Genomic DNA, 27,238 nt, shown 5'->3' with positions numbered 1-27,238 from the left:
GCATAAATTGATACATTGTAAATCAACTATACTTCAATTAAAAATCAATGTTTCTAGACTTCAGACACTTAAAAAGAATATAAGCAAGACATTAAGTTCATGTAGTTCACCCTGAGGGAGAAGGGGAAGACTTGAAAGAGATGATGAAGGAAATCACACATTTACAGGCAGAAGAGGTGATAATATTTCAGGAACACTTAGGAACCACATGAACCACTGGGCTGAGCTACCAGAGGCACAGTCCTGTCACCCTCAAAGAGGACTAATGTTAATATAAATAAATGAGGTCATCGCTGATAAATTTGGGGCTAGATTATTATTATTATTTCAAAGATCATTGAAACACCCAGCAGGTTGTGACAAGCCTCTTCCTGGAAGGAAGCACACAGCTGGGAAGGTCAGAGTAACAAAGGTGGGACAAGGAAGACCTCATGTACCTGAGTCTTAAAGGATGGTAGAATTTGGGGGAGGGTAAGGGGGAGAAAGATGAAGCACAGCAGATAATATTAAAAGTGAACCTATCATAGGTTAGACAGTTATGTCTTATTTGTATCTCAGTCAGATAATGGGGGTTCAAGCCAGTATGGGGGCAATGGGAAAGATATGGAAAGGATATGGAAAGCTACATAAAGGATAAAATCAAAAGGACTTAACAGACTGCATAAAGAGGTGTTTGAGCAAGACGAAAGTGTCTAGAATGACATCTGGGTTTCAAGCTTACATCACTGAATGGATGTTAGGTTCTACTCTGTACAATCCAAAGAACCTTCTAAGCTAGTCTACAAAGTGCTGCGTGACCTGTCCACAGACTACCCACCTCATCGCACCCACTCTCTTCCTCTCCATCTCTAACCCCAAGCACCACGCCCTTCTTTTCAGTTCCTACCAAAGGACCTTCCCACGGAAGCTTTACGCTGACCGAACTGCCTCTTCCGCTTTCTTCCCCTACCAAACCCCCTACTCATCCTTGAGGATCTCAGCTTAAACTCTGGTACCTCAGAAAAATCTCTCAGTGTTCCAGATTAGATAAGAGGGCTATACAATTCTATACAATTGTATGGAATTATTGTATACCACTGTACAATTCTCACAGTGTTTCATAACATTTTGTTCATTGCCATCGCATCTGTAACTGGAGCGCTCAGGATATGGCCCTCAGTAAGAGCTCAGTAAGTATTTGCTGAATACATCTATTCACTCAGTCGAAACAATCCCCAAAACAGATACTGCCGAAGGAAAAAGAAGCTAAAGATCATACATCTAGTACGTGAGCGGGCCTGGGATCGAACCCATTCATAAGCGTCTACCGATAACCTAGCAACAGAGAAAACGAGGTCCCTCCTCTTCCTTGAGTTTCTTCTACTCAAGGCTGATAAAGAAGGGAGTGAATCGCGTCCAGATACCTGGATCCGCCTTCTGACCCCAGCTCTCCTTCCCTCTACCCGCCACTGCATGCAGCTACAGTGCAATAAGACCCCGGCGCAAAATAAGCTGAGCCAACCAACAGGGCCGCGGTCCTGCGGTCTACGGACTCACCTGGGCCCCGCCCACCGTCCCATGTAGCCGCAATAAGCACATGAGCCCCGGCAAATGTGGGGCCGAGCGGGCTGGGGGATGCACGGGAGCAACAGCGGACCCCGTTCGCGGCTGCAGCAACCCCGACACGCTCTCCAGCAGCATCAGGCGGAGACGTGGACCCGAGCCCACCGCCGAGAGACCCCCGGGCCCGCCGGGAACCGCAGCCGCGGAACCCGCAGAAGGCCCACTGAGAACGGCTGCCGCCATCTTCAACTGGGCTCTAGTGGTGGCGTGGCGCGATGACGCAAACACACCGCGACGGATGCCTCGAGGGGAGGGGTCGTGAGGAGGGGGCCCTGGTCCTGTGCATTGGACTCCGCGCGCCTGCTGAGAGTGAGCATGTGCGGCGTGGAAGTGCCAGGACTCAAGGCCGGGCAGATGGGCCGGGTAGAGGACCGGCTCGGGGCGGGCCGTGGGGCTTAAAGAACACGTGGTCAAGACTAAAGGCGCCAGAATCCAAAAGCTAACCTTTAATGCAACGGAGCTTCTGGACACTTTCCATCCAGACATCACTGCTACCTAAGGAACTTGTCTCCTTGACTGAAATCATAGACATTGTTAACTACATTTACAACGAGAGAAATGATACAATACACTCGCCTTGCAAAACAAATTCAAACAAAGAGGGCATAAAGTTAAAAAAAAAAAAGGAACTCACCCTCCACGTTTTCATACTGTTCATGGGGTTCTCAAGGCAAGACTACTGAAGTGGTGTGCTATTCCCTTCTCCAGTGGACCACTTTGGCCACCTGATGCAAAGAGCTGACTCATTTGAAAAGACCCTGATGCTGGGAAAGATTGAGGGCAGGAGGAGAAGGGGACGACAGAAGATGAGATGATTGGATGGCATCACCGACTCGATGGACATGGGTTTGGGTGGACTCTGGGAGTTGGTGATGGACAGGGGAGCCTGGTGTGCTGTGGTTCATGGGGTCGCAAGGAGTCAGACACGACTGAGCGACTGAACTGAACTGAACTGAACCCTCCACCTAAGTCTTTACCCCAGTAATGGGCATACTTTCCTAATATTAGCCTATGCACAAACACATAAATACAGAGTTTATTTTATAATAGTTTCATTCTGTGCATTTAGGCCTTAAGCTGCTTCGAATTTACTTTAAGGTATGCGAAGTATATAACTTTTTTCCCTAAATGGATAGCCAACTGTCCCAACTCTATCTAGTGAATCTGCCATTAGTTCTCCACGGGCTTGAAGTAACACCACGTTAGACTGTGTGTGCACGCTCAGTTGCTTCAGTCCTTCCAGTCATGCACTCTTTGTGACCCCAGGGACCACAGCCAGCCAGGCTCCTCTGTCCATGGGATTTTCCCAGCAAGAAAACTGGAGTAGGTTGCCACGCTCTCCTCCAGGGGATCTTCCCCACCCAAGGATCCAACATGAGTCCCTGCACTGCAGGTGGATTCTTTACCACTGAGCAATGGAGGAAGCCCCCCACATGGGTCTGTATCTGGACACTATTCTGTTTCACTGATATATTTATTATGATTGCACCCATAACACTATTTTAATTATCATAATAAACTTGTAAGACAAATGCCCACTCTACTCCAGTTTTTCAGAATTTTCCTGACTACACTTGAAAGTTGATTCTTTTTATTATGTTTAAAATTCGGTTCCCTTCCAAAAAAGTCTCATTGTTGTTTTGATATGGCATTATACTTACAGACAATATGAGGGAAAATGATGTCCCTATAAAATGATGGTTTTTCCCACCACCATTATATGGTATAACTCTTTCATTTTTTCTGGCCTTCTTTAATATCTTCCTAAAGGGAACGTGTCATGCAAAGATGGGCTCAATAAAAGACAGAAATGGTATGGACCTAACAGAAGCAGACAATATTAAGAAGAGGTGGCAAGAATGCACAGAAGAACTGTACAAAAAAGATCTTCATGACCCAGGTAATCACGAAGGTGTGATCACTCACCTAGAGCCACACATCCTGGAATGTGAAGTCAAATGGGCCTTAGAAGTATCACTACAAACAAAGCTAGTGGAGGTGATGGAATTCCAGTTGAGTTATTTCAAATTCTGAAAGATGATGCTGTGAAAGTGCTGCACTCAATGTGCCAGCAAGTTTGGAAAACTCAGCAGTGGCCACAGGACTGAAAAACGTCAGTTTTCATTCCAATCCCTAAGAAAGGCAATGCTAAAGAATGCTCAAACTACCACACAATTGCACTCATCTCACAGGCTAGTAGAGTAATGCTCAAAATTCTCCAAGCCAGGCTTCAACAGTATGTGAACCATGAACTTCCAGATGTTCAAGCTGGATTTAGAAAAGGCAGAGGAATCAGAGATCCAATTGCCAAAATCCGTTGGATCATGGAAAAAGCAAGAGAGTTCCAGAAAAACATCTATTTCTGCTTTATTGTCTATGCCAAAGCCAAAGTTTATTGTGGATCACAATAAACTGTGGAAAATTCTGAACGAGATAGGAATACCAGACCACCTGACCTGCCTCTTGAGAAATCTGTATGCAGATCAGGAAGCAACAGTTAGAACTGGACATGGAACAACAGACTGGTTCCAAATAGGAAAAGGAGTACGTCAAGGCTGTATATTGTCACCCTGCTTATTTAACTTATATGCAGAGTACATCATGAGAAACGTTGGGCTGGAAGAAGCACAAGCTGGAATCAAGATTGCTGGGAGAAATATCAATAACCTCAGATATGCAGATGACACTACCCTTATGGCAGAAAGTGAAGAAGAACTAAAGAGCCTCTTGATGAAAGTGAAAGAGAAGAGTGAAAAAGCTGGCTTAAAGCTCAATATTCAGAAAACAAAGATCATGGCATCTGGTCCCATCACTTCATGGCAAAGAGATGGAGAAACAGTGGAAACAGTGGCAGACTTTATTTTGGGGGGTTCCAAAATCACTGCAGATGGTGACTGCAGCCATGAAATTAAAAGATGCTTACTCCTTGGGAGAAAAGTTATGACCAACCTAGACAGAATATTAAAAAGCAGAGACATTACTTTGCCAACAAAGGTCCATCTAGTCAAGGCTATGGTTTTTCCAGTAGTCATGTATGGATGTGAGAGTTGGACTATAATGAAAGCTGAGTGCTGAAGAATTGATGCTTTTGAACTGTGGTGTTGGAGAAGACTCTTCAGAGTCCCTTGAACTGCAAGGAAATCCAACCAGTCCATCCTAAAGGAAATCAGTCCTGAATATTCACTGGAAGGACTGATGTTGAAGCTGAAACTCCAATACTTTGGCCACCTGATGGGAAGAGCTGACTCATTTGAAAAGACCCTGATGCTGGGAAAGATTGAAGGCAGGAGGAGAAGGGGACGACAGAGGATGAGATAGTTGGATGGCATCATTGACTCAATGGACATGAGTTTGAGTGAACTCTGGGAGGTGGTGATGGACAGGGAGCCCTGGCGAGCTGCAGTCCACCGGGTGGCAGAGTCGGACACGACTGAACGACAACTGAACTGAAAGTTGTCTTTACGTTAGTATTTTTTTTAATACGGTAGCTGTAATGCCATGCAAATCACAGCCTTTCAGTTCCAAAATCACTTTAGATATGTAGCAGTATAGATCTCATTACCTTCTGGTCATGACCCTTTGCCATAAATGATTCACGAGTCGAAAAGAAATGTACCAGCTAAAGTTTGAAGAGGGTGAAAGGTGAGCTTAGAAGGGTAGGAGAACTGGAGGTGGGAGGGGGCAGCTGGTAAGGCCTGCATTTGACCTTAAAGATTATCTCAGAAACTTGTGTACATTACTTTTTGTTGCACAGAAAAGTGGAGAAGAATGAAGTCAGTTCATTTGGTGAAGATGAGGGAATATGGGAAAACAGATGGAAGAAGGAGAATACCTTAGCTTCTTAAGTCCAAAATGTCCATCATTCATCATCCTTCCCCAGTCTATTCAATTTTGCCCTAGAAATGAATCTTCAGCCTGGTCCCCCTTCTCCCTTCCATTCTATTGTTCATCTTCTCTCCTTGATTAGTTTCAGTCTATGACAGTGTGCCTCACTCCCTTCACCCTCCACACTGCCCAGAATTATCTTCCGAAAGGAGAAGTCTCATCATGCCACTCCACTTCTTGCCTTAAAGAGCGGATCCACTACTGGATCCACGTGTCCTCCTGCAGGGGAGGCTCCTGGCTCTTTTCTTTAGCTGCTGAGGTGCTCCTGCTCAGTCATGTCTGACTCTTTTTCGACCTCATGGACTGTAGCCTGCCAGGCTTCTCTGTCCATGGGATTTTCCAGGCAAGAATACTGGAGTGGGTTGTCATTTCCTACTCCAGGGGATCTTCCCGACCCAGGGATCGAACCCACATCTCCTGCATTGGTAAGCGGATTCTTTACCACTCCATCACCTAGGAAGCCTCATTCCTTTACCTGCTATACAAAATCCTTCACACTCTGTTCCAGTCATCCTCTTCAGCCTTCTGTCTCCTGCCCTCTACCCCCACAGACACCTCATTATAGGATGTGCCTTGCTCTTCTCTCTCTTTGAAATACCATTTCTCAACTTCTGCCCACCCTTCAGAAAGATTATCCTCAAATGTCCCCTCCTCTGGACAGCCTGCACTGCCTCCATCCCTCCCCCAGCCAAGCTCTTGGAGTCACTTTGTCTTCTGAGTCATACCTCTATTATAGCATTCCTGGAATCATAATACCTCTTCATATGTCTCCTCAACCATACGAGGAAGGCAGGGGCGATGTTAATTCATGTCTGAGTTCCCATTGCCTAGTATAGTGATTAGCACAAAATAGACATGGATAGATGTATGGACGGATGTATGCATGAATGGATGTTAACTTGGATGAATGGATGGAGAATAGTAGAGAATTTAGAAGTAACCCTGCGAAGATCAAAGAGAGACACCAGAGGGAGCTGACACACCACAATAAAGAAGTGGGAGGGAGGGCCAAAGACAGCTACAAGCTCTGGGGTGAGCGGCGCGCAATAGGCGAGCATCACGCAACTGGAACCGCCCACCCACCTGTGCATCCCCTTATCCTCCTTCCTAGACTGTGTCAGAGCTCACCCACCGCCCCCACCACCCCCGTAGCCTCCAACGCCACCGAGAAAGCAAACAAAGGGGAGGGAACCCCTGCAGGGTGCTTGATGCAGGGAGCCAATCAGAATGCTTTAATCTCCTGGAAGGCGGGCGCCTTCTTTTGAGGGTGCCCAGTCAGTTCCTAAACTGGTGCGGAGGGGCGGAGAGATGGGCGGGAGGAGCAGGGTGTAGAGACCGCGCGCGGGGAGGGATCCCTCGGCAGGGGTGGGGATGGAGGGCGGAGGGGGGCGGGCGGAGCCAATCAGCGCGCGTGCCTGTGAGGAGAGGGAGGGCAGTGCCGTGGCGCGCGCGATCCGGGCTGACGCATCTGGACTCCATTCCCCAGATCCAAGTTGGGAGGGGGGAAGGAGAGGCGGGGGTAGTGGAGAGCGCGCGGGGGCGCGCGTGCGCAGTGGCGCGGGGAGGAGCAGGGACCTGGCAGCGGGCTAGGAGGCTGTGAGCTATCCGCGAACCGGGCGGGCGGCGGGCGCGCGCACCATGGGGGAGAAACCCGGGACCAGGTAAGAGAGGTGGGGCCATTCGGCGGGACGTGGGCGGCGGCACCGGGCTGGTGCCGGGACGGTCCCCAGGCAGGAACACCGGGGAGAGAATCCGGGGGCCGGACGCCTGGGTCCCTAGGGGACAGCCATCCGGGGCCGCACGCCTAGGTCCTCGAGGATAATGAGGGGAAGGCATGCCACAGCCCCTGCAGAAAGCGAGGGCTGAATATCAAGAAACCTGCATCGGGGTTTTCGCAGAGATGTGGGGGGCCGGACGACTGGGTTCTCCGGTGCAGCCTGCGTTGCAGGGGCGGAGGAATGAGCAGGTGGCCGGCCCGGAGGGGACGGGTGTGGGCAGACTAGATGCTGGGGCGGGATCCCCCCAAGACTCGTGCCCAGCCACTTGAAAGCCTCCTATCCAGTACCCCACAGGCAGTCGGGCTGCCCCCACCGGTCCCAAGGGTCGGGTGGCTCTGCTTCCAAACTTCTGCTTTCCCCCGGGTTGCTAGGAGCAACAGCTTCATTTTGGGGGAGCAAAGAGTGCTTGGCGACCCTCCCCAATTCTGGGCCTTATCCCTCTTCCCGTGAGTGAGGGGAGGCTGTATCTGCCCAGGGCACGCCATCCACTCCCCGGATGTTTTCTGTGCAATCGAGGCTCCTTCCTTCCACTGACACCCCGAGTTCTCTTTTTTGGTCTCTAGCAAAATCCACTTCCTGTTGTGACCCAACACCTCCGGGGGTGAATGCCTGAGTCTCTGGGGAGCAGGAGCAAAAGAGGAAAAAGATTGGGGCTATTTGCTTCTCTCCAGAGAGGATCAGAAAGGGGGGCCTGGTTCTGAGCTGTCACTTGTTCTGCAAAACATTTTACCAGCCCCACAGCTCCCCAACCATAGAGTAGGAAATCACAGGTTCCCGAGCACCCAGTCGACTGATACTGGCGAGGTGATCAGAGGGAGCACTGGTGTCCTGGATTAGGGGTTAAACACAGCAAAAGGGGAAGTCGCTGACTTGAGGGAGGCCCCAGATTTCCGTTATGTGGTTCAGGGAGGGGGACAGATGGACCACACGGGGACTGCTGACTTGGCACAATTCCTCCTACCTCCATCAAATTCTGGGCCACAGGAAATGGAGAGAATAGCAGGAAGTGTGATGGGGCATCTGCTTCTGCTGCACCCCCCTCCCCCCGACCCACTGGGCACCTCTCAGGTCACCCCGACACTCCGCCTTCTTGGCCAGCCTCAGTGTACACATGCTTACTCCTCCCTAGCTGGCAGGAGGTTGGCTGGGTTAGGATCCAAAGGGCAGGTGCCCTGCAGCTGCTTCAGGGCAATTATTCCAGAACCACACTCCAGTTGTCCAACGGACTGTGGCTGTCCCAACCCTCTGCCAAGGACTCCTAATAGGAAGAAACACTGGGACAGAGAGGAAAACCAGAAGCAAAGGGGAGGGAGGGCTGAAGGCTGCCACAGCAGTCAGCCCCCAGGTGGGGACAAGAGATAGGGTGCTTATCCTAGTTCCCACCATACCAGTGTCTACCCTCCTTTCCTGGATGGGGGTACCTGGGGGCCTCTGTACCCTATGCCTTATGGTCTTTGGATAGCTTGGCCTTCTGGGAAGAAGGGGCATGTGACGTTACAGTGGATGGGCCAGGTGGCAGGATTTTAGTTTCTACTACCTGGGGACCCTTCCCAGGTGTCACTGCTGAGGCAGACTGGATTGGTAGGAGTAAGGTGGGGCAGCAAAGAACAGGCCCACAAGTGGCCAGGGCACAGGGGTTGCCAGACATCTCCCTATCCTCCCAGCAGTGGGTGGAGTCCAGGCTTAGACCTTTTCAGCAACCAGAAAGCGAAATCTCCTTCACTCCAACAAACATAATGCCAAGAACAGAGGCAGGATAGTACAATCATTTAGTGATGAAGAGCCAGAGTACCTCTGTCTGTACCCGAATTCCACCATTTACACTTTCCGTGACCTCAGGCAAAATACTTGACCTCTCCTGGGCTTCAGTTTCCTCACCTGTAAAATAGGAATATTAGGACCTCCATCACTGGGTTGCTAAGAGTATTAAATGCGATAACACATCTGAAACACTTGCAACGCTACAGGGCATGAACCATTCACCCAATAAATGTTAGGAAGCATCATGGTGTCTGGCTTATGGCTGGAACTATGCTGGGGATGCCTAAATCGGTAAGGCCTCTGCTGCTCACAGTCTCGTGAAACAGATACACAGCTAACTGCATGTTATCACACTACATGTGTGCTAAGTCACTCAGTCGTGTCCAGTTCTTTGTGACCCCACGGCCTGCAGCCCACCTGGCTCCTCTGTCCATGGGATTCTCCAGGCAAGAATACTGGAGTGGGTTGCCATGCCCTCCTCGAGGGGATCTTCCTGACCCAGGGATCGAACCCTTGTCTCTTACCTCTCCTGCATTGGCAGGCGGGTTCTTGACCACTAGCACCACCTGGGAAGCCCTATCACACTACAGGTGAAGCATAAACAAGGTGTGACAGAAACCCCAAAAAAGGGAGTGACTAGAGTGGGGCTGGATCTACTTTCTAAAGGAGGTGACATCTGAGCTGGGCCTTGAAAGACAAATAACCTTTTAAGCTGCTGAGATCAGAGACAGGGACAGTTGGAGGTTAATGGAGAGTAGGGTCACACTTAGGAACTGCCCATAATAGAAATCAATTTAGAGCCATTGCTCTTTCCAGTACTCCAGCTCTTGTGGGAGGTGGAGACCAGAGATGGAAAGAGGGAGAGGTCTTATACAACCTGCAACCTGCCCATTCAGGTCCCCCTGGAGGAGATCCTCTGGGAAGAGCCTGAGCAGTTCCTCTGGCAACCGGAGGCCATTGCCAGGGGAGGAGGGGAACTAGTGAGGGTGGAGCAAGGGTGTTGCCATGGCAACCAGCTTGGAGGGGCTGCCATGCTGGGAATATTAAGGACTTGTGGTTACCTGTCCTTCTGGGGAGAAGTGGGACGGGGTAGGGCTGGGTAAAGCCCCAAAGCCGCCAGGGAATCTCGGGTGAGCTCTGCCTTCTCAGGCCAGGGAGGGACAAGGTCCTGGCACTGGGGTCCCTGCTGAGTCTGAGGCAGGCAGTGGGTTTCCCTTTCTGTTTTGTTAGGGTCTTCAAGAAATCGAGTCCTAACTGCAAGGTGAGTCTCCCACAGCGCTTCTCCTCCCAACCCTCCCTGGGCCCTCACAAGGCCTGGCCTGCCCCTAGACGATCCCCAACCCCAAGCTCCCCACTTCCTGTGACAGCTAAGAGCCGACTTCCTTCCCTCCTGAAGCCCCTGGCCGCAAAGGCCTAAGCCAGCCACAGGGCTGGGTGGGGACAGGCTGGGGTCCTAAGTGAGACTCAGGGGGAGGGGCCAGAAGCCCAGGCCTGGAGCCCTCACAGGGGCCAAGCCAGGATGCCTCCCCCAGACTATGGCCTGTTTATCCGAGGTCCTTGAGGGTATCTGGTGAGGCTCTCTAACCACCTGCCTAGGGCCAGGTTCTCCTGGACACACAGACACACCCAACCCACCTGGAACCGGTATTAGGGAGCAGTTAAAAAGCCTCAAGTTCAGCTAGTTGGGGGAAAGCCCACCACTCTCCTCTTGCAACCCTACAAAAACCCAGAGAAACTCTTTCAGAGACCCCCAGCGTGGGAGGCCCAGGGGCAGGGCAGCCACTTTTGAGGGCTCTGAAGCCCTGCCAGCCCCCTACCATTTTCCTGTGACCCTTCTGCGTCCTCAGCTCACCGTGTACCTGGGCAAGCGGGACTTTGTGGACCACCTGGACAAAGTGGATCCTGTAGGTAAGTAAGAGTGCCCAGACGGGAGCATCATGTCCCCTAAGACAGGAGGCAGTTCCTGGGCCCAGGAATGGAGAGGCCCTGACAGGAACTGCACTCCTGTGTCCCCTTCCCCAGATGGTGTGGTGCTAGTGGACCCGGACTACTTGAAGGACCGCAAAGGTACCGGCCCCGAGGCCAGGGGCTTGAGGGAAGGGAATCAGGAAGGTGGGGCTGGCGCTGAGACGGGCCCCAAGGAGACAGCTGGGGAGCCGAGTCGAAAGCCAGGAGCGGGGTGAGATTCAGGCCGGTGCTATGCTGCCGAGGAAGGAGCAGCTGCTGCTACGAACTGGGGGGACTTTAGGAGGGGGGCTCCTGACCACCCCGCCTTGCCCTCCCTTGCTAGTGTTTGTGACCCTCACCTGCGCCTTTCGCTATGGCCGCGAAGACCTGGACGTGCTGGGCTTGTCCTTCCGCAAAGACCTGTTCATCGCCAACTACCAGGCCTTCCCCCCAACACCCAACCCACCCCGGCCCCCCACCCGCCTGCAGGAGCGGCTGCTGAGGAAGCTGGGCCAGCATGCCCACCCCTTTTTTTTCACAGTGAGGATGCCCCCACCCTCTGTAGAGCAAGGGGTCCCGGACTGTGTTGGGGGGCAGGGGTGAGGCACCTGTTACAAGAAGGTCTGGGAATAACACTGTGGGACCCTAGACCCCCAGATCCCTTCAGGGCCACCCTGCACTCTTAGCCTCTCTGCCTCTTCCCTGGGTCCCCCTCTGTTTTCCTTTCTCATCCCCAGGAGTCCTTCTCCAGCCTCTTAAGTTGAGATTGGGAGGAAGATTTGGGGACTTTCTGGAAGAACTGAACTCTTTTCCTCTGCCACAGATACCCCAGAACCTGCCCTGCTCCGTCACCCTGCAGCCAGGCCCAGAGGATACGGGGAAGGTACGGGAGGAAAAGTGTCCAGCAGGAGCCAGGGGCACACCTGAGGCAGGCTGGGGTGCTGAGGAGACATTAGGGTGGGACTCAGGGCAGGGAAATATGCCCCATGGCGGTGGCCCTGTGGAATGGGCGCGGCCCCTGTCCCCGTGCGATACTGCCTCCTGCTCTTGACCTATGAGGGGAGAAGGGCTCACCTTGCACAGCCCAGACCAAGCCCAGGCCGGAGCTAGGCCTCGGGGAGGCAGAGGGAGACCCAGGCCCTAGGCTCCTCAGACCAAGAGTCCTTGCCCAAGGCGAGGGAAGCAGAAAGAAGGGAGTGGTGGCAGGGACCTTGTGTAAGATGTGACCTTTTCTACCCCCCTTGAGGCCTGCGGGGTAGACTTTGAGATTCGAGCCTTCTGCGCCAAATCACTAGAAGAGAAAAGCCACAAACGGTGAGGGAAGCAACCTCCCCTCGGGCCTGACCCGGACCCCTGTGGAAGGTGGGAACCAGTGTCTGACCCTCCGAAGACTGACCCTCTCACCGCTCACCCCCTGCCCCCAGGAACTCTGTGCGTCTGGTGATCCGAAAGGTGCAGTTTGCCCCAGAGAAACCCGGCCCCCAGCCTTCAGCTGAAACCACACGCCACTTCCTCATGTCTGACCGGTCCCTGCACCTTGAGGCTTCACTGGACAAGGAGGTGGGGTGGCGACACGTGCTGCAGTGCAGGCCCTGGGGGGAGGGCTGGAACCACAGGGCGGGATGATGTTTTCAAAGGAGGTCACCTTTGAGGGTGGGCTTGGGTACCGGCTGGGAGGAGGCCCAGCCCTGTGTGTGTGGCTGGGGTGAGGAGGGGGGCATGCTAATAACAGGACCAGTGAAAACACCCAATTAACCTGACCCCTTCCCCTCAAAAGCTGTACTACCATGGGGAGCCCCTCAATGTCAATGTCCACGTCACCAATAACTCCACCAAGACTGTCAAGAAGATCAAAGTCTCTGGTAGGAGGTGGGGGTTGGAAGGGGGCCTTACGGTGGTCGGGGGTGGTGGGCAGTTTCTGCCAGTGTGGCCTCAAGCATCAGCTCAGCCCCAGGACAGAGCCCACTTTGGGAGACCCACAGGGCTCAAAAACCTCAGGCTGTCTGTCCTGGGATGAGATGGAGGGGCAGTGCGGGTCCTCAGAGGGGCCGGGGCAGTGACGGCCTGGGGCCTGGGTCTGGAGCTAGGTAGGGGGTTGTCTGTACCCCATGCCCAGCGGCTTGGCACCCAGTCCCTTCCCCCCACAGTGAGACAGTACGCCGACATCTGCCTCTTCAGCACCGCCCAGTACAAGTGCCCCGTGGCTCAGGTCGAACAAGAGTGAGTAGCAGAACAGCCCTGGGAAGGGTGGGCCCTGGGAACGTGGGGGCGTGGGTGGTTCTCAAACTGCCTCAGCTTACTAGGGCATTCCCTCCAGTCTGAGGGTGGCTCTGAGCTGCCCGTTTTCTTGAGCAGGTTGAGCCAAAACCTACCCCTTGTGACCCGTGCCCGCAGAGAGGAGGGGCTGGTGATGGGGAGAAGCTGCTGCGGGTGGGAGCTGCCCCCTTACCCCGCCGGCCCCCTCAGAGCCTCCCTCTCGTCCCCACCCTGCAGTGACCAGGTGTCGCCCAGTTCCACGTTCTGTAAGGTGTACACCATAACCCCGCTGCTCAGCAACAACCGGGAGAAGCGCGGCCTCGCTCTGGATGGGAAGCTCAAGCACGAGGACACCAACCTGGCGTCCAGCACCATGTGAGGGGCAGTCGGCGGGGAGGGGCAGTGGCTGCAGGGCAGGAAACTAGACACCCGTTCTGTGCGGCTGTCCCCGGGGCCAGGGCTCTGTCACTGAACAGATCCCAAACACCTCTCCCGTTCTCAGAGGGAGGCCAGACAAATCAGATACAGGACAGAACATGTAGCGTGTTTAGTGACAGGTGTTAAGGAGAAAATGCAAGGCCGACACGGGAGATATAAAAGGGGAGGGTGGTAGGAGGGATGGGGAGGCCTGATCCAGGTGGATTCTGGGTGAAGATACCAAGGGAGTAGGTAATGTGGATGTGCAGGGCAGGAGCGCTCCAGGCAGAGGGTACCACAGGCACAAAGACCCTGAGGTGGACCACCCGGGTGTCTGAGGCAGGCCCTCTAAGGGAAACAGCTTCATAAAGTAGGGGCTGGATTTCACCCCTCCCCACCCCTCCACACAACCACACACAGCAAGCCTTGGAGGCCAGCCTGGAAGCCGGAAGTGGGGTCAGAGGGCTGATGGAGAGCAAGACAGTGCAGGGTGGCTAGGTTGCAAGGACTTGAGCTTTTACTGAGAGAGGGATGAGAAGGACCACAGCAGGGTACTTTACGTGACATGACCATGCTCGTGTCTGCAGTCCTGCCTCATGGGGGCCCTGGGGTGGGCAGTGGGCAGAGCAGTGGGCTCTGGTCCAACCCCTTCCCCCAATTGCAGTGTGAAGGAGGGTGCCAACAAGGAGGTGCTGGGGATCCTGGTGTCCTACAGGGTCAAGGTGAAGCTGGTGGTGTCTCGAGGCGGGTGAGTGCTGGGCTGGGGGAGCCTGGGGGTGGGGTGTGGCGCAGGGGTCTCCTCTGGCTCTGCACTATCATCTCTTCTTGCCACCTCTCCCCCAACCCCAGGGACGTCTCAGTGGAGCTGCCATTTGTTCTCATGCACCCCAAGCCCCATGATCACATCGCCCTTCCCAGGCCCCAGTCAGGTGAGCCTGCCACCCACCCAAGCCCACAAAGGGAGGGTCTGGAGCAAGGCCAGCAGAGAGGAAAGCTGGTCCTTTTAGCACCCACCCACCCCCCCACTCTCCTCCCCTCAGCTGTTCCTGAAACAGATGCCCCCGTGGACACCAACCTCATTGAATTCGAAACCAAGTAAGAGACTCAGGCCCCACCCCTTCAAGCTTTGACTCTCTGGACAGATTCCTGTAACATTCAGATCTACCCTGTTTTTTTCCCTTTGGGAGGCGGGATGGTTGAAGCATCCGATTGAGAGGACTTAGGCTAATGAGCTGCCAACTACCACCCCTTCTCTGTCCCTTCTGCAAACATCTCCAGTCCCAAGGCTGCTCCGGTGCCTGTCTCTGGGAGGGGAGGGGACTGGGAGGTGGAGGAGGCCGCGGTCTGGGGCCCCCACCTCACCCCCTCCTCTCTACCACCAAGCTATGCCACAGACGACGACATCGTGTTTGAGGACTTTGCCCGGCTGCGGCTCAAGGGGCTGAAGGACGAGGACTATGACGACCAGTTCTGCTAGGAAGGGAGGCTGGAAGAAGGGAGTGGATGGCGGGGCGGGGGACAGGTGGAGGCAGGACCAAGACCCCCACTGTCACTGAGGGGGATCCCAGTCCCTCTTCCCTTCCCCTCCACCCACCAGCTTCCTCGACCAACCCCTCCCCCCCTCCCTGCCCTACCCCCCCACCAGATACGCACTGGACCCAGCTCTTGTGGAACATGGGCATTAATTTTTTGACTTTAGCTGTGCTTCCCCAATCCCCCAGTGGGTGGCAAGCTGTGTTCACACCTCAATTTTTTGGAGGGGGAGCCGAAGAGGAGTGATAGTAGGAAAAGAGGGGGAAAGCACTCCCACATTCAACCTCACACCGACACCCTCTCCTGTCACTCTCTCTGCCTCGCATTCCTTCAGGATGAGACCCTTTGGGGGGCAAGACCACTTCGTTATTTCTGAGCATAAAGAAGAAAATAAACCTTTTAATAGGCCGGAGTGTGTGTGTTTTCTGAGCGGCGTTCAAGGAGCGCACAGTGTGCTCACCCGTGATTGTCAGCTGTGGGTGAGGACTCAGTCCCTTCTCTGCACCCACGTGGCACCTGGCCCACAGGCTGTCAATAAACATTTATAGAATGGCTGAACTGTACCTGTGCCCCAAGGTGAACACAGAAACTTGATTTGGTCAGTCCCGACTCAAAGGCAGTTTGATAAAGCCACAGAGCAAACTCTCTCATTTACAGATGGAATACCAACTCACTTTCCCACAGACTAGATGCTTGTGGGAGGTGGGCAGGGCAGGCCCGTGCCTGTTGGGGCTGACATACACAACCACGGGGTGACCTGTTGTGACTGAGCTGTTTCCACTGCTCTGTGTGGCTGCTCCCACTGTCTGTTCCTGGGGCTTGGCAAGGCCACAGCTGCAGGCAGGAGCTTCATGACTGACATCTCTGTGGAGCCTGGTACTTAAACTGTCACACAGAAGCCAAGGCTTCAGCCAAAGGCAGTCGTGCTGCTGTGGACAAGTCCAAGAAGCTACAGCCCACCGCTGCTCCTCTGACGCTCGTCGGGGACTCCCAGAGGCTCAGCCCAAGCCCCTGGCTGGGCTGGAGGGAGGGAGTGATACTCCCGACATCCCTCACCCCCACCACCCACCCCCACTCCTGCAGTCCAACCTTCCTTTTTCTCTTAAGCCTCATTCATTCGTCCCATGAACCATCTTGATTTAAATGCCCATCATATGCTAAGGATAGTACAGGGATGGCAGTGATCAAAACAACCTTGAAATCATTACAATTGCTCCGAAGGAGAAATGCAGCAGCTAGGGAGCTCTGACTGAGGCAAGGGCTGGAGACTGATCTCCCTGGAGGTGGTGGTGACCTTGGAACAGAGCCCTAGAAGATGAGGAGGAAGCCAGTATCCCAGGCAACAGTAACACCATGTGTGAGGGCAGCGGGAACAGAGCACATTTCAGAGGCTGAAAGAGGCCAGAGGGACTGGGACAGAGACATCCGGGGGCAAAGCAGTTCCAGATGAGGCCGGTGAGGTAATGGGGCCCCTCCTACCGGCCTTTAGAGGCTCAGTGGTAAAGAATCCGCCTGCCAATGTGGGAGATGCGGGTTCGATTCCTGGGTTGGGACGATCCCCCTGGAGGAGGAAATGGCAACCCATTCCAGTACTCTTGCCTGGAAAATTCTGTGGACAGAGGAGCCTGGCTGCAGCTCATGGGGTCACAGTCAGTCACAGAGTCAGACAACAACAAAGCATACATGCACGCACATGGCTCATGAAACCTAATTAAATCATGATTTACCCACAGGCTTTAAGTGCCCCCAGAATGCCAGTGACCTTGCTTACCTCTCCACAGTAGCAGTCTATTTGCACACCCTGGTCGTCTTCACACGGAGGAACTGCCATCATCCCTCTGACTCCGGAAACCTGCTCCTTAACCTCGGAGCTCTTGGCCTGTGGACCTCACAGCTTTTCAGGTGAATCCGAATCCTCTGGGGTGCACGATAAAGACACAGAGTCCTAGGCTTCCACCTTCCCCAATTCTGATTCAGTTGGTCCCAGGAGGAATCCATGAATCAGGATTTTGAATTAGAACACAGTTTGAGAAACAAGGTCTTTTTTCTTTTAGCTTAAAAACATTTTTAATGCTTTTAAGAAAGTGAAACATGCACATAGTTAAAAAAAAAATCCGCAGGGAAGATAAGCCTCCTTCCTGCCCTTGACCCCTAGCCTCCCATTCCTCATTCCCAGAGGCAGCCAGTATCACCAGTTCCTTGATTATTCTTCCAAAGACATTCTTCAGACACAGTTATACCCATATAACCTATATTTCTCCCTTATTTTAAATATAGATAACAGTAAACAGAACTGGACATGGAACAACAGACTGGTTCCAAATAGGAAAAGGAGTACGTCAAGGCTGTATATTGTCACCCTGCTTATTTAACTTATATGCAGAGTACATCATGAGAAACGCTGGGCTGGAGGAAGCACAAGCTGGAATCAAGATTGCCGGGAGAAATATCAATAACCTCAGATATGCAGATGACACCACCCTTATGGCAGAAAGTGAAGAAGAACTAAAGAGCCTCTTGATGAAAGTGAAAGAGGAGAGTGAAAAAGTTGGCTTAAAGCTCAACATTCAGAAAACTAAGATCATGGCATCCGGTCCCATCATTTGAGGCAAACAGATGGGGAAACGGTGGAAACAGCGGCTGACTTTATTTTTTCAGGCTCCAAAATCACTGTAGATGGTGATTGCAGCCATGAAATTAAAAGATGCTTACTGCTTGGAAGGAAAGTTATGACCAACCTAGACAGCATATTAAAAAGCAGAGACATTACTTTGCCAACAAAGGTCCGTCTAGTCAAGGCTATGGTTTTTCCAGTGGTCATGTATGGATGTGAGAGTTGGACTGTGAAGAAGGCTGAGTGCCGAAGAATTGATGCTTTTGAACTGTGGTGTTGGAGAAGACTCTTCAGAGTCCCTTGAACTGCAAGGAGATCCAACTAGTCCATCCTAAAGGAGATCAGTCCTGGGTGTTCATTGGAAGGACTGATGTTGAAGCTGAGACTCCAGTATTTTGGCCACCTGATATGAAGAGCTGACTCATTTGAAAAGACCCTGATGCTGGGAAAGTTTGAGGGCAGGAGGAGAAAGGGATGACAGAGGATGAGATGGTTGGATGGCATCACCGACTCAATGGACGTGAGTTTGGGTGAACTCCGGGAGTTGGTGATGGACAGGGAGGCCTGGCGTGCTGCGGTTCATGGGGTCTCAAAGAGTCGGACATGACTGAGAGACTGAACTGAACTGAACAGCATACTATGCACTCTTCTACACCTGGCTTTTTCCCTTAGTCATGCAACTAGAAGAACATTCCTTTAGCAATCCATATATATCTATCTCATTCTTCATTTATTTATACATTTGGTTGCATCAAGCCTTAGTTGTGGCACATGGGCTCTTGGTTGCAATACACGGGGTTTAGTTGCCCTGTAGTATGTGCAATCTTAGGTCTCTGACCAGCGATCAAACTTGCGCCCCCTGCACTGGAAAACAGATTCTTAACCATTGGGCCACCGTGGAAGTCCTAGATCTCCCTCATTGCTTTAAAGAGTCACCTGGCTTCCACTGCCTAGATGTCATTTACTTTTCAGTTGTCTATCAGTGAATACGAAGGATGTCCACTCTTGCTAATTCAAACACTATTACAATAATTATCCTTGAAGATATGTCTTTTTTCACATGCAAAGTGCATATGTAGAACAAACTGTTAAAAGTAGAATTGGTGGGGGAATTCCCTGGGTGTCCAGTGGTTAAGACTCCTCGCGCTTTCACTGCCGAGGGTCCACTTTCAATCCCTGGTAGGGGAACTAAGATCCCACAAGCCGCAAAACACGACCAAAAAGAAAAAGTAAAATTGGTGGGTCAAAGAGGGTGAGCATCAATACTATATATAAAACAGATAACCAACAAGGACCTAATGTACAGCACAAGGAACACACTCAGTACCTTGTAATAACCTAATATAAAGGAAAAGAATCTGAAAAAGTATATATAGGTGACACAGTGGTAAAGAAACCACCTGACAATGCAGGAGACATAGGTTCAATCCCTGGGTTGGGAAGATCCCCTGGAGAAGGAAACAGCAACCTGCTCCAGCACTCTTGCCTGGAAAATCCCACGGACAGAGGAGCCTGGTGCGTTAATGTCCGTGGGGTTGCAAAAAAAGTCAGACATGACTTAGCAACTAAACAACAAGGATATAAGAACTTCTCTTGTGGTGCAAGACGTAGCCCCAAAAAAGTATACATACAAAAAAGTGTATGTGTATTTAAAGTGTATATATATATATATATAATTGAATCACTTTTCTGTACACCTGAAACTAACACAACATTATAAATCAACCACACCCCTATCAAAATTTTTTTTTTAATGAGAGAAAAAAGGGTGAGCATCTTTTTGATCCCTGGGTCAAGCAGCTCCCCTGGAGAAGGAAATGGCAACCAACTCCAGTATTCGTGCCTGGAGAACCCCATGGACAGAGGAGCCTGGTGGGCTACAGTCCCTGGGGTCACAAGGAGTCAGACACAACTTTACCAACTAAAGAACAACAACAAAATTGTTGACTACATATTACGATTTAAAAACCCATGAATTTTAAATTGTAATATGTAGTCAGGTACAATCACTTTTTTTTTTTTTTTAATAGCTTCTTGGTTTTTTGTCACAAAATTCTTGCCCCTTCGGTTTTCTCACAATTTAATACTTCCTTTTCTTTCCAGACGAAACTTCAAGATCATCATATCAACCACCATCTCAGCAGCTTCAAATGTTCCTCCTTTCACAAAACATACTCTCAAACCCTACCCTTGGCTCTGCCTAACCAACACCTCACCCTTCTCCGCTCCAACACGGGGTTGCTGAGGCACTGCCAGAGAAAAACTGCACAACCACAGTTACTTGTTCATTCATCACATTTTTTTGCCCATGCTGTGCGGCATGTGGGATCTTAGTTCTTCTCACCAGAGCCCCCTGAGCTGGAAGCCCAGAGACTTAACCACTGGACCGTGGACTTAACCACAAGTCCCTCAAGAAATATTTTTAACACATCCTAGGTGCCAACACCATGTTAAGCGATGGGTACAGATCTGGGCCACTACAAACTTATAGCTTCTAACCTCAGCTGGGCTCTCAATACCTGATAACTCCCAGTCCCCCTCCCCTTCATGTCCCTGATCACCTCCTTTCTCCTTCTCCCACCCTACTCACTTATTTTTCAAACCTTTCTCACGTTCAGAGTGATTTCTCCCCCACTCTTCACAGAGATTAGGCTCTAAGGGATAAATGAATCCCATCTCCTACCGACAAGCACTGACACTGTTTCTCCTACACCACTTGCCTCCTCCCGGGCCAGGCTAATCCCTCCATCTGTGCTCAGATCACTCCCCTCCCAACTCCTCTGAGACCCTGATTCAGCAAAATGGCCCCAGCTCGTCAACCTCTGCCTCTCTCTCTACTGATTCTTCCTCCGTGGTAAATAAACCCGCACAGGTCTCTTTCATTAAAGGAAGAAAGGGAGAGAAGAAGGAAGGAAGGAAAGAAGGGAGAGAGAAAGAAAGAAAATCGAAGAAAAAAGCATTCCTCCACACTGGGGGCTCTTTCACAGTAAAGTATTTCTCGAGTTTTTCCTCTCTCACTTTTCATGTTCATTTAATTTTTATTTTCAAAGCTGTATACACATACAGTGGAAGGAGTCAGATACAACTACGAGGCCTATCACAATAAAAGGTAAGCCCCTTCCCTCTCTCCAATTTCTTTCTCCTCACAGGCAACCACTCTCACCTCATCTAGATGTTTCTTTTGGTATTTACTCCGTATCTCCAAACAACAAGTTCATTTTGCTACTTCTTCATGCTTCCTGCCATGTAAGGTGAAGTCTGAGCCCCTTTCACCATCCCCGCTGCTCCAGCATGGGATACTCTCTCAAGAGCATTCTGTCAACATTCAGGATTTATTGCAAATGTTCTCTGGAGCTGCACTATGTGGTATGTTCTGATTACCCTTCTCTACTTGCACAACTGTTTCCCCTGAACAACTGTCATCTTTAAAAGTTGTTTATTCTCTGAATTTATCATTAATTCTGCACTATATTCTCCTCCAAAAGAAATCTATGTATCCTCTCAATTCATTCAAAACAAAACAGATGTGATCTCTGTCTCCTTGAAAAAAAAAGCCGTCTAACTTGGGTCTAACTCTAGTCACCTTCTGAGAAGCATACTTGGGAGACAAACTTGAGACCCTGTACATATCAAAATGTCCTTATTCTGTCTTTGTTATTTATAGTTGAGCTGTTGTGACAGTCTAGATATCCCCCAAAATCTAATCTATTCTCCCATGGTGTTAGAAAAATATTGATAGTCAACCACTTAAGTAAGGACTGGATTTCTCCAAACCCTGGAGCTGATGTGAGACCACATGACTGAGTTTTCTTCAAAGGAATGTGAGTAAAAATTACATGGGCCACTCCCTAGCCAGATGTCTGAGACAGGTGTGCCTCCTCCATGCTTTCTCTTCTGCCTTCCTGCCAGCTGCAATCCACGGACGGCAGCAATCCAGTTATGACACTGCCGACAGCAACGCCCCAGAGCAGTGTTTCCCAATGTTTACTGTGCACACAGAGCATCTGGGGATCTTCAAACACAGATACTGATGCAGTGGGTCTTGGCGGGGCCTGAGAGTCTGCTTTTCTAACAAGCATCTAGGTGGTGACGCCAATCCTATGGCCTGAAAAAACAGATTTTTTAATTAATATATTTATTTGACTATCCTGTGTCTTGGTTGCAGCATGTGGGCTCTTTAGTTGTGGCATGTGAACTCTTAGTTGAGGCATGTGGGATCTAGTTCCCTGACCAGGGATTGAACCTTGGCCCCCTAAATTGGGAGTAAGGACTACTTAGCCACTAGACCACCAGGGAAGTTCCATGAAGACCATACTTTTGAGCATAAGAGCCTAAAGGATGGCAGAGCTGCACTGCTAGCCTTGGTCTCTGTCTGATTTGTGGAAAATACTGAACTACCCACAATGAACTGTTTTCTGAGAAGAACTTAAGTTCTGTTTGGTTGAGCCACTGCATTTTTAGCCTCCCCAAAGCACAGCTTCAGTAGAGAACTGCAGGCTGGAAACCACTTTCCCCCAAAATGTTGCAGGCACTGCTCCACTGGTACAGACTTACTATTCAGAGGCTCAGCGCCATTCTGATTGCTGATCTGTTTTTTCTCTGGAAGCTTTTGCAAGACCTCCTTTTCTGAGACTAGTGATCTGACATTTTATGATGTGCCTTGATGCTAGTCACTTAATGAGCCCTTTTCATCTGGAAACACACGTCTGTTCCTCCCCTTTACCTTGTTCTCTTACAGAATTTAAACCCCTGGACTGATTCTCTAATTTTCTCACTTGCTCTTCAACTCTTTTGCTCAATGTATTCCTTCCCTCATGGTTTTATTTTAAACTGTGTTTTCTTCCATTCAATCCTCTATTATGTGTGCATGCTAAGTTGCTTCATTTGTGTCCGATTCTTTGTGACCCTAGGGACTGTAGCCTGCCAGGCTCGTCTGTCCATGGGATTCTCCAGGACAAGAATACTGGTTACCATGCCCCACTCCAGGAGATGGAACCTGAGTTTCTTAAATCTCCCGAATTGGCAGGCAGATTCCTTACCACTAGCGCCACGTGGGAAGCCCCAATCTCTTACCTAATAGCATTAATGTTTTTTTCCTTAAGTTTTACTCTTTGTTATCTAAGGTGTTCTTCTTTTTTTTTCCCCCAGTATATTTTGGTCTCTGCCTTTCAGGTTAGAAAGTTTCAGCAAACATCTGGAAATCCTTTGTTTTAGATCTTTCATCTTTCTTTTAAAAAATGCATATTCTTGTTTTAATATTTATCTGGCTGCGTCGGGCCTTACTGAGTTGGGCATACGGGATATTTCATCATGGTGCGTGGGCATTCATTGCAGCACAGAGCTCCAGAGTTCATGGGCTCAGGAGTTGCAGCACACAGGCTTAGTTGCCCCATGACATGTGGGCTCTTAGTTCCAGATCAGGGATTGAACCCACGTCCTCAGCACCAGAAGGGTGATTCTTCATCACTGGACCACCAGGGAAGTCCCTGTCTGCTCATCTTTCAGGGGGACATACTAAGAAGATGACTAGAAGATCTGAGGATACAGTTGGGACTTACCAACTGTGGGTTTCACTGTCGGGTGATCTGGCTAACTGCTCTGTTGAAGAACCCCTGACGTTAATACCCGTAGGTCTTTTCTCTGAATAGTCAAATAAGAGTCTTCCAGTCTCTGACCTGGAAGGCATAAGCCTAGTTGCCAGAGTTCTAGAAACCACCACCCAGTAAATAACTTTCACTCAATCTCTGTCTTCAATACAATCATACCCAGGTGCCCTCCATGAGAAAGACTCTGTTTTCCATCACTAACAAAGAAACCTCCAGCAATCTGATGAGTTGGAGGTGAGTAGTTGCTGACACACATGAAGTAAAGGAGGAGATGGGGGGCAGGGTCAGTTCAGTTCAGTTTAGTCGCTCACTCGTGTCCGACTCTGCGATCCCATGAATTGTAGCACGCCAGGCCTCCCTGTCCATCACCAACTCCTGGAGTTCACTCAAACTCACGTCCATCGAGTCGGTGATGCCATCCAGCCATCTCATCCTCTGTTGTCCCCTTCTCCTCCTGCTCCCAATCCCTCCCAGCATCAGAGTCTTTTCCAAAGAGTCAACTCTTCGCATCAGGTGGCCAAAGTACTGGAGTTTCAGCTTTAGCATCAGTCCTTCCAAAGAACACCCAGGACTGATCTCCTTCAGAATGCACTGGTTGGATCTCCTTGCAGTCCAAGGGACTCTCAAGAGTCTTCTCCAACACCACAGTTCAAAAGCATCAATTCTTTGATGCTCAGCTTTCGTTATAGTCCAACTCTCACATACATACATGACCACTGGAAAAGCCATAGCCTTGACTAGATAGACCTTTGTTGGCAAAGTAATGTCTCTGCTTTTGAATATGCTATCTAGGTTGGTCATAACTTTCCTTTCAAGGAATAAGTGTCTTTTAATTTCATGGCTGCAATCACCATGTGCAGTGATTTTGGAGCCCAAAAAAATAAAGTCTGACACTGTTTCCACTGTTTCCCCATCTATTTCCCATGAAGTGATGGGACCAGATGCCATGATCTTAGTTTTCTGAATGTTGAGTTTTAAGCCAACTTTTTCACTCTCCTCTTTCATTTTCATCAAGAGGCTTTTTAGTTCCTCTTCACTTTCTGCCATAAGGGTGGTGTCATCTGCATATCTGAGGTTATTGATATTTCTCTGGGCAATCTTGATTCCAGCTTGTGCTTCTTCCAGCCCAGTGTTTCTCATGATGTACTCTGCATATAAGTTAAATAAGCAGGATGACAATATACAGCCTTGTTACTTCAAATAATCCTCCTAATTTTAGTACTACCTACATTCCAGCTAAAATGGACTGGAATGGGTGAATTTAACTCAGATGACCATTATATCTACTACTGTAGGCAAGAATCCCTTAGAAGAAATAGAGTAGCCATCATAGTCAACAAGAGAGTCCAAAATGCAGTACCTGGATGCAATCTCAAAAACAACAGAATGATCTCTGTTCGTTTCCAAAGCAAACCATTCAATATCACAGTAATCCAAGTCTATGCCCCGACCAATAATGCTGAAGAAGCTGAAGTTGAACAGTTCTATGAAGAACTACAAGACCTTCTAGAACTAACACCCCTAAAAGATGTCTTTTCATTATAGGGGACTGGAATGCAAAAGTAGGAAGTCAAGAGAGACCTGGAGTAAAGGGCAAATTTGGCCTTGGAGTACAGAATGAAGCAGGGCAAAGGCTAACAGACTTTTGCCAAGAGAACGCACTGGTCATAGCAAACACCCTCTTCCAACATCACAAGAGAAGACTCTACACATGGACATCACCAGATGGTCAATACCAAAATCAGATTGATTATATTCGTTGCAGCCAAAGATGAAGAAGCTCTATATAGTCAGCAAAAACAAGACTGGGAGCTGACTGTGGCTCAGATCATGAACGCCTTATTGACAAATTCAGACTTAAATTGAAGAAAGTATGGAAAACCAGTAGACCATTCAGGTATGACCTAAATCAAATCCCTTACGACAATATAGTGGAAGTGACAAATAGATTCAAGGGATTAGATCTGATATACAGACTGCCCGAAGAACTATGGATGGAGGTTTGTGACATTGTGCAAGAAGCAAGACCATCCCCAAGAAAAAGAAGTGCAAAAAGGCAAAATGGTTGTCTAACGAGGCCTTACAAACAGCTATGACAAGAAGAGAGGAGAAAGGCAAAGGAGAAAAGATATACCCATTTGAATGCAGAGTTCCAAAGAACAGCAAGGAGAGATAAGAAAGCCTTCCTCAGTGATCAAGGCAAAAATATAGAGGAATACAATAGAATGGGAAAAACTAGAGATCTCTTCAAGAAAATTAGAGATCCCAAGGGGACATTTCATGCAAAGATGGGCACAATAAAGGACAGAAACAGTATGGACCTAACAGAAGCAGACCGTATTAAGAAGAGGTGGCAAGAATGCACAGAAGAACTGTACAAAAAAGATCTTCATGACCCAGATAACCATAATGGTGTCATCACTCACCTAGAGCCAGACATCCTAGAATGTGAAGTCAAGTGGGCCTTAGGAAGCATCACTACGAACAAAGCTAGTGGAGGTGATGGAATTCCAGTTGAGCTATTTCAAATCCTGAAAGATGAGGCTGCAAAAGTGCTGCACTCAATATGCCAGCAAATTTGGAAACTCAGCAGTGGTCACAGGACTGGAAAAGGTCAGTTTTCATTCCAATCCCCAAGAAAGGCAATGCCAAAGAATGCTCAAACTACCGCACAATTGCACTCATCTCACAGGGTGGCAAAGTAATGTTCAAAATTCTCCAAGCTAGGCTTCAACAATACATGAACCGTGAACTTCCAGATGTTCAAGCTTGATTTAGAAAAGGCAGAGGAACCAGAGATCAAATTGCCAACATCCGGTGGATCATCGAAAAAGCAAGAGAGTTCCAGAAAAGCATCTATTTCTGCTTTACTGATTATGCCAAAGCCAAAGTTTATTGTGGATCACAACGAACTGTGGAAAATTCTTAAAGAGATGGGAATATCAGACCACCTTATCTGCCTCCTGAAAAATCTGTACGCAGGTCAAGAAACAAGAGTTCAAACTGGTCATGGAACAACAGACTGGTTCCAAATAGGAAAAGGAGTACGTCAAGGCTGTATATTGTCACCCTGCTTATTTAACTTATATGCACAGTACATCATGAGAAATGCTGGACTGGAAGAAGCACAAGCTGGAATCAAGATTGCTGGGAGAAATATCAATAACCCCAGATATGCAGATGACACCACACTTATGGCAGAAAGCGAAGAAGAACTAAAGAGCCTCTTGATGAAAGTGAAAGTGGAGAGTGAAAAAGTTGGCTTAAAACTCAACATTCAGAAAACTAAGATAATGGCATCTGGTCCCATCACTCCACGGCAAATAAATGGGGAAACAATGGATATAGTCGCAGACTTTATTTTGGGGGGCTCCAAAATCACTGAAGATGGTGACTGAAGCCATGAAATTAAAAGACACTTGCTCCTTGGAAGAAAAGGTATTACCAACCTAAACAGCTTATTAAAAGCAGAGACATTACTTTGCCAACAAAGGTCTGTCTAGTCAAAGCTATGGTTTTTCCAGTAGTCATGTATGGATGTGAGAGTTGGACTATAAAGAAAGCTGAGTGCAGAACTGATGCTTTTGAACTGTGGTGTCAGAAAAGACTCTTGAGAGTCTCTTGGACAGCAAGGAGATCCAACCAGTCCATCCTAAAGGAAATCAGTACTGAATATTCATTGGAAGCACTGATGCTGAAGCTGAAACTCCAATACTTTGGCTACCTGATGTGAAGAACTGACTCATTGGAAAAGACCCTGACACTGGGAAAGACTGAAGGCAGAAGAAGGGGACGACAGAAGATGAGATGGTTGGATGGCATCATTGACTAAATAGACA

The 27,238-nt window shown here is 49.6% G+C and overlaps 2 protein-coding genes across 7 annotated transcripts in view; one reads left to right on the top strand and one right to left on the bottom strand.

Annotated features, from left to right (window-relative positions):
* PELP1 (proline, glutamate and leucine rich protein 1) overlaps positions 1–27,238 on the bottom strand; it is a 48,212-nt gene that overhangs the window by 19,684 nt on the left and 1,290 nt on the right. For 2 of the 5 annotated variants that reach the window (XM_002695777.6, XM_059878476.1), the window contains exon 1: positions 1,537–1,803. The exons of 1 other annotated variant lie outside the window; for it this stretch is intronic. In XM_002695777.6, the coding sequence (XP_002695823.5) occupies positions 1,537–1,785 (249 nt within the window). In that variant the 5' untranslated portion in view covers positions 1,786–1,803. Of the gene's footprint in view, positions 1–1,536; positions 1,804–9,057; positions 9,148–16,950; positions 17,148–27,238 lie in introns of those variants that run through there. 2 more of the 5 variants (XM_010815963.3, XM_010815965.3) reach the window with 2 other exon arrangements.
* On the top strand, positions 6,933–15,591 carry ARRB2 (arrestin beta 2). 2 transcript variants are annotated; one of them, NM_001205277.2, is made up of 15 exons: positions 6,933–7,148; positions 10,257–10,287; positions 10,874–10,934; positions 11,049–11,093; positions 11,317–11,513; positions 11,797–11,856; positions 12,220–12,287; positions 12,398–12,533; positions 12,751–12,835; positions 13,121–13,193; positions 13,467–13,604; positions 14,311–14,394; positions 14,496–14,575; positions 14,654–14,741; positions 15,030–15,587. In NM_001205277.2, the coding sequence occupies exons 1-15, from the start codon at positions 7,126–7,128 to the stop codon at positions 15,121–15,123; spliced, it is 1,263 nt and encodes a 420-aa protein (NP_001192206.1). In that variant the 5' UTR covers positions 6,933–7,125; the 3' UTR covers positions 15,124–15,587. The 2 variants fall into 2 exon arrangements, with proteins under 2 accessions (NP_001192206.1, XP_005220238.1); XM_005220181.5 differs by having other exon boundaries at positions 7,037–7,148; positions 14,687–14,741; positions 15,030–15,591.

Source organism: Bos taurus, chromosome 19 (genome assembly GCF_002263795.3).
Source record: "Bos taurus isolate L1 Dominette 01449 registration number 42190680 breed Hereford chromosome 19, ARS-UCD2.0, whole genome shotgun sequence".
NCBI lineage: Eukaryota > Metazoa > Chordata > Mammalia > Artiodactyla > Bovidae > Bos > Bos taurus.
This window is presented reverse-complemented; position numbering and strand designations above follow the sequence as displayed.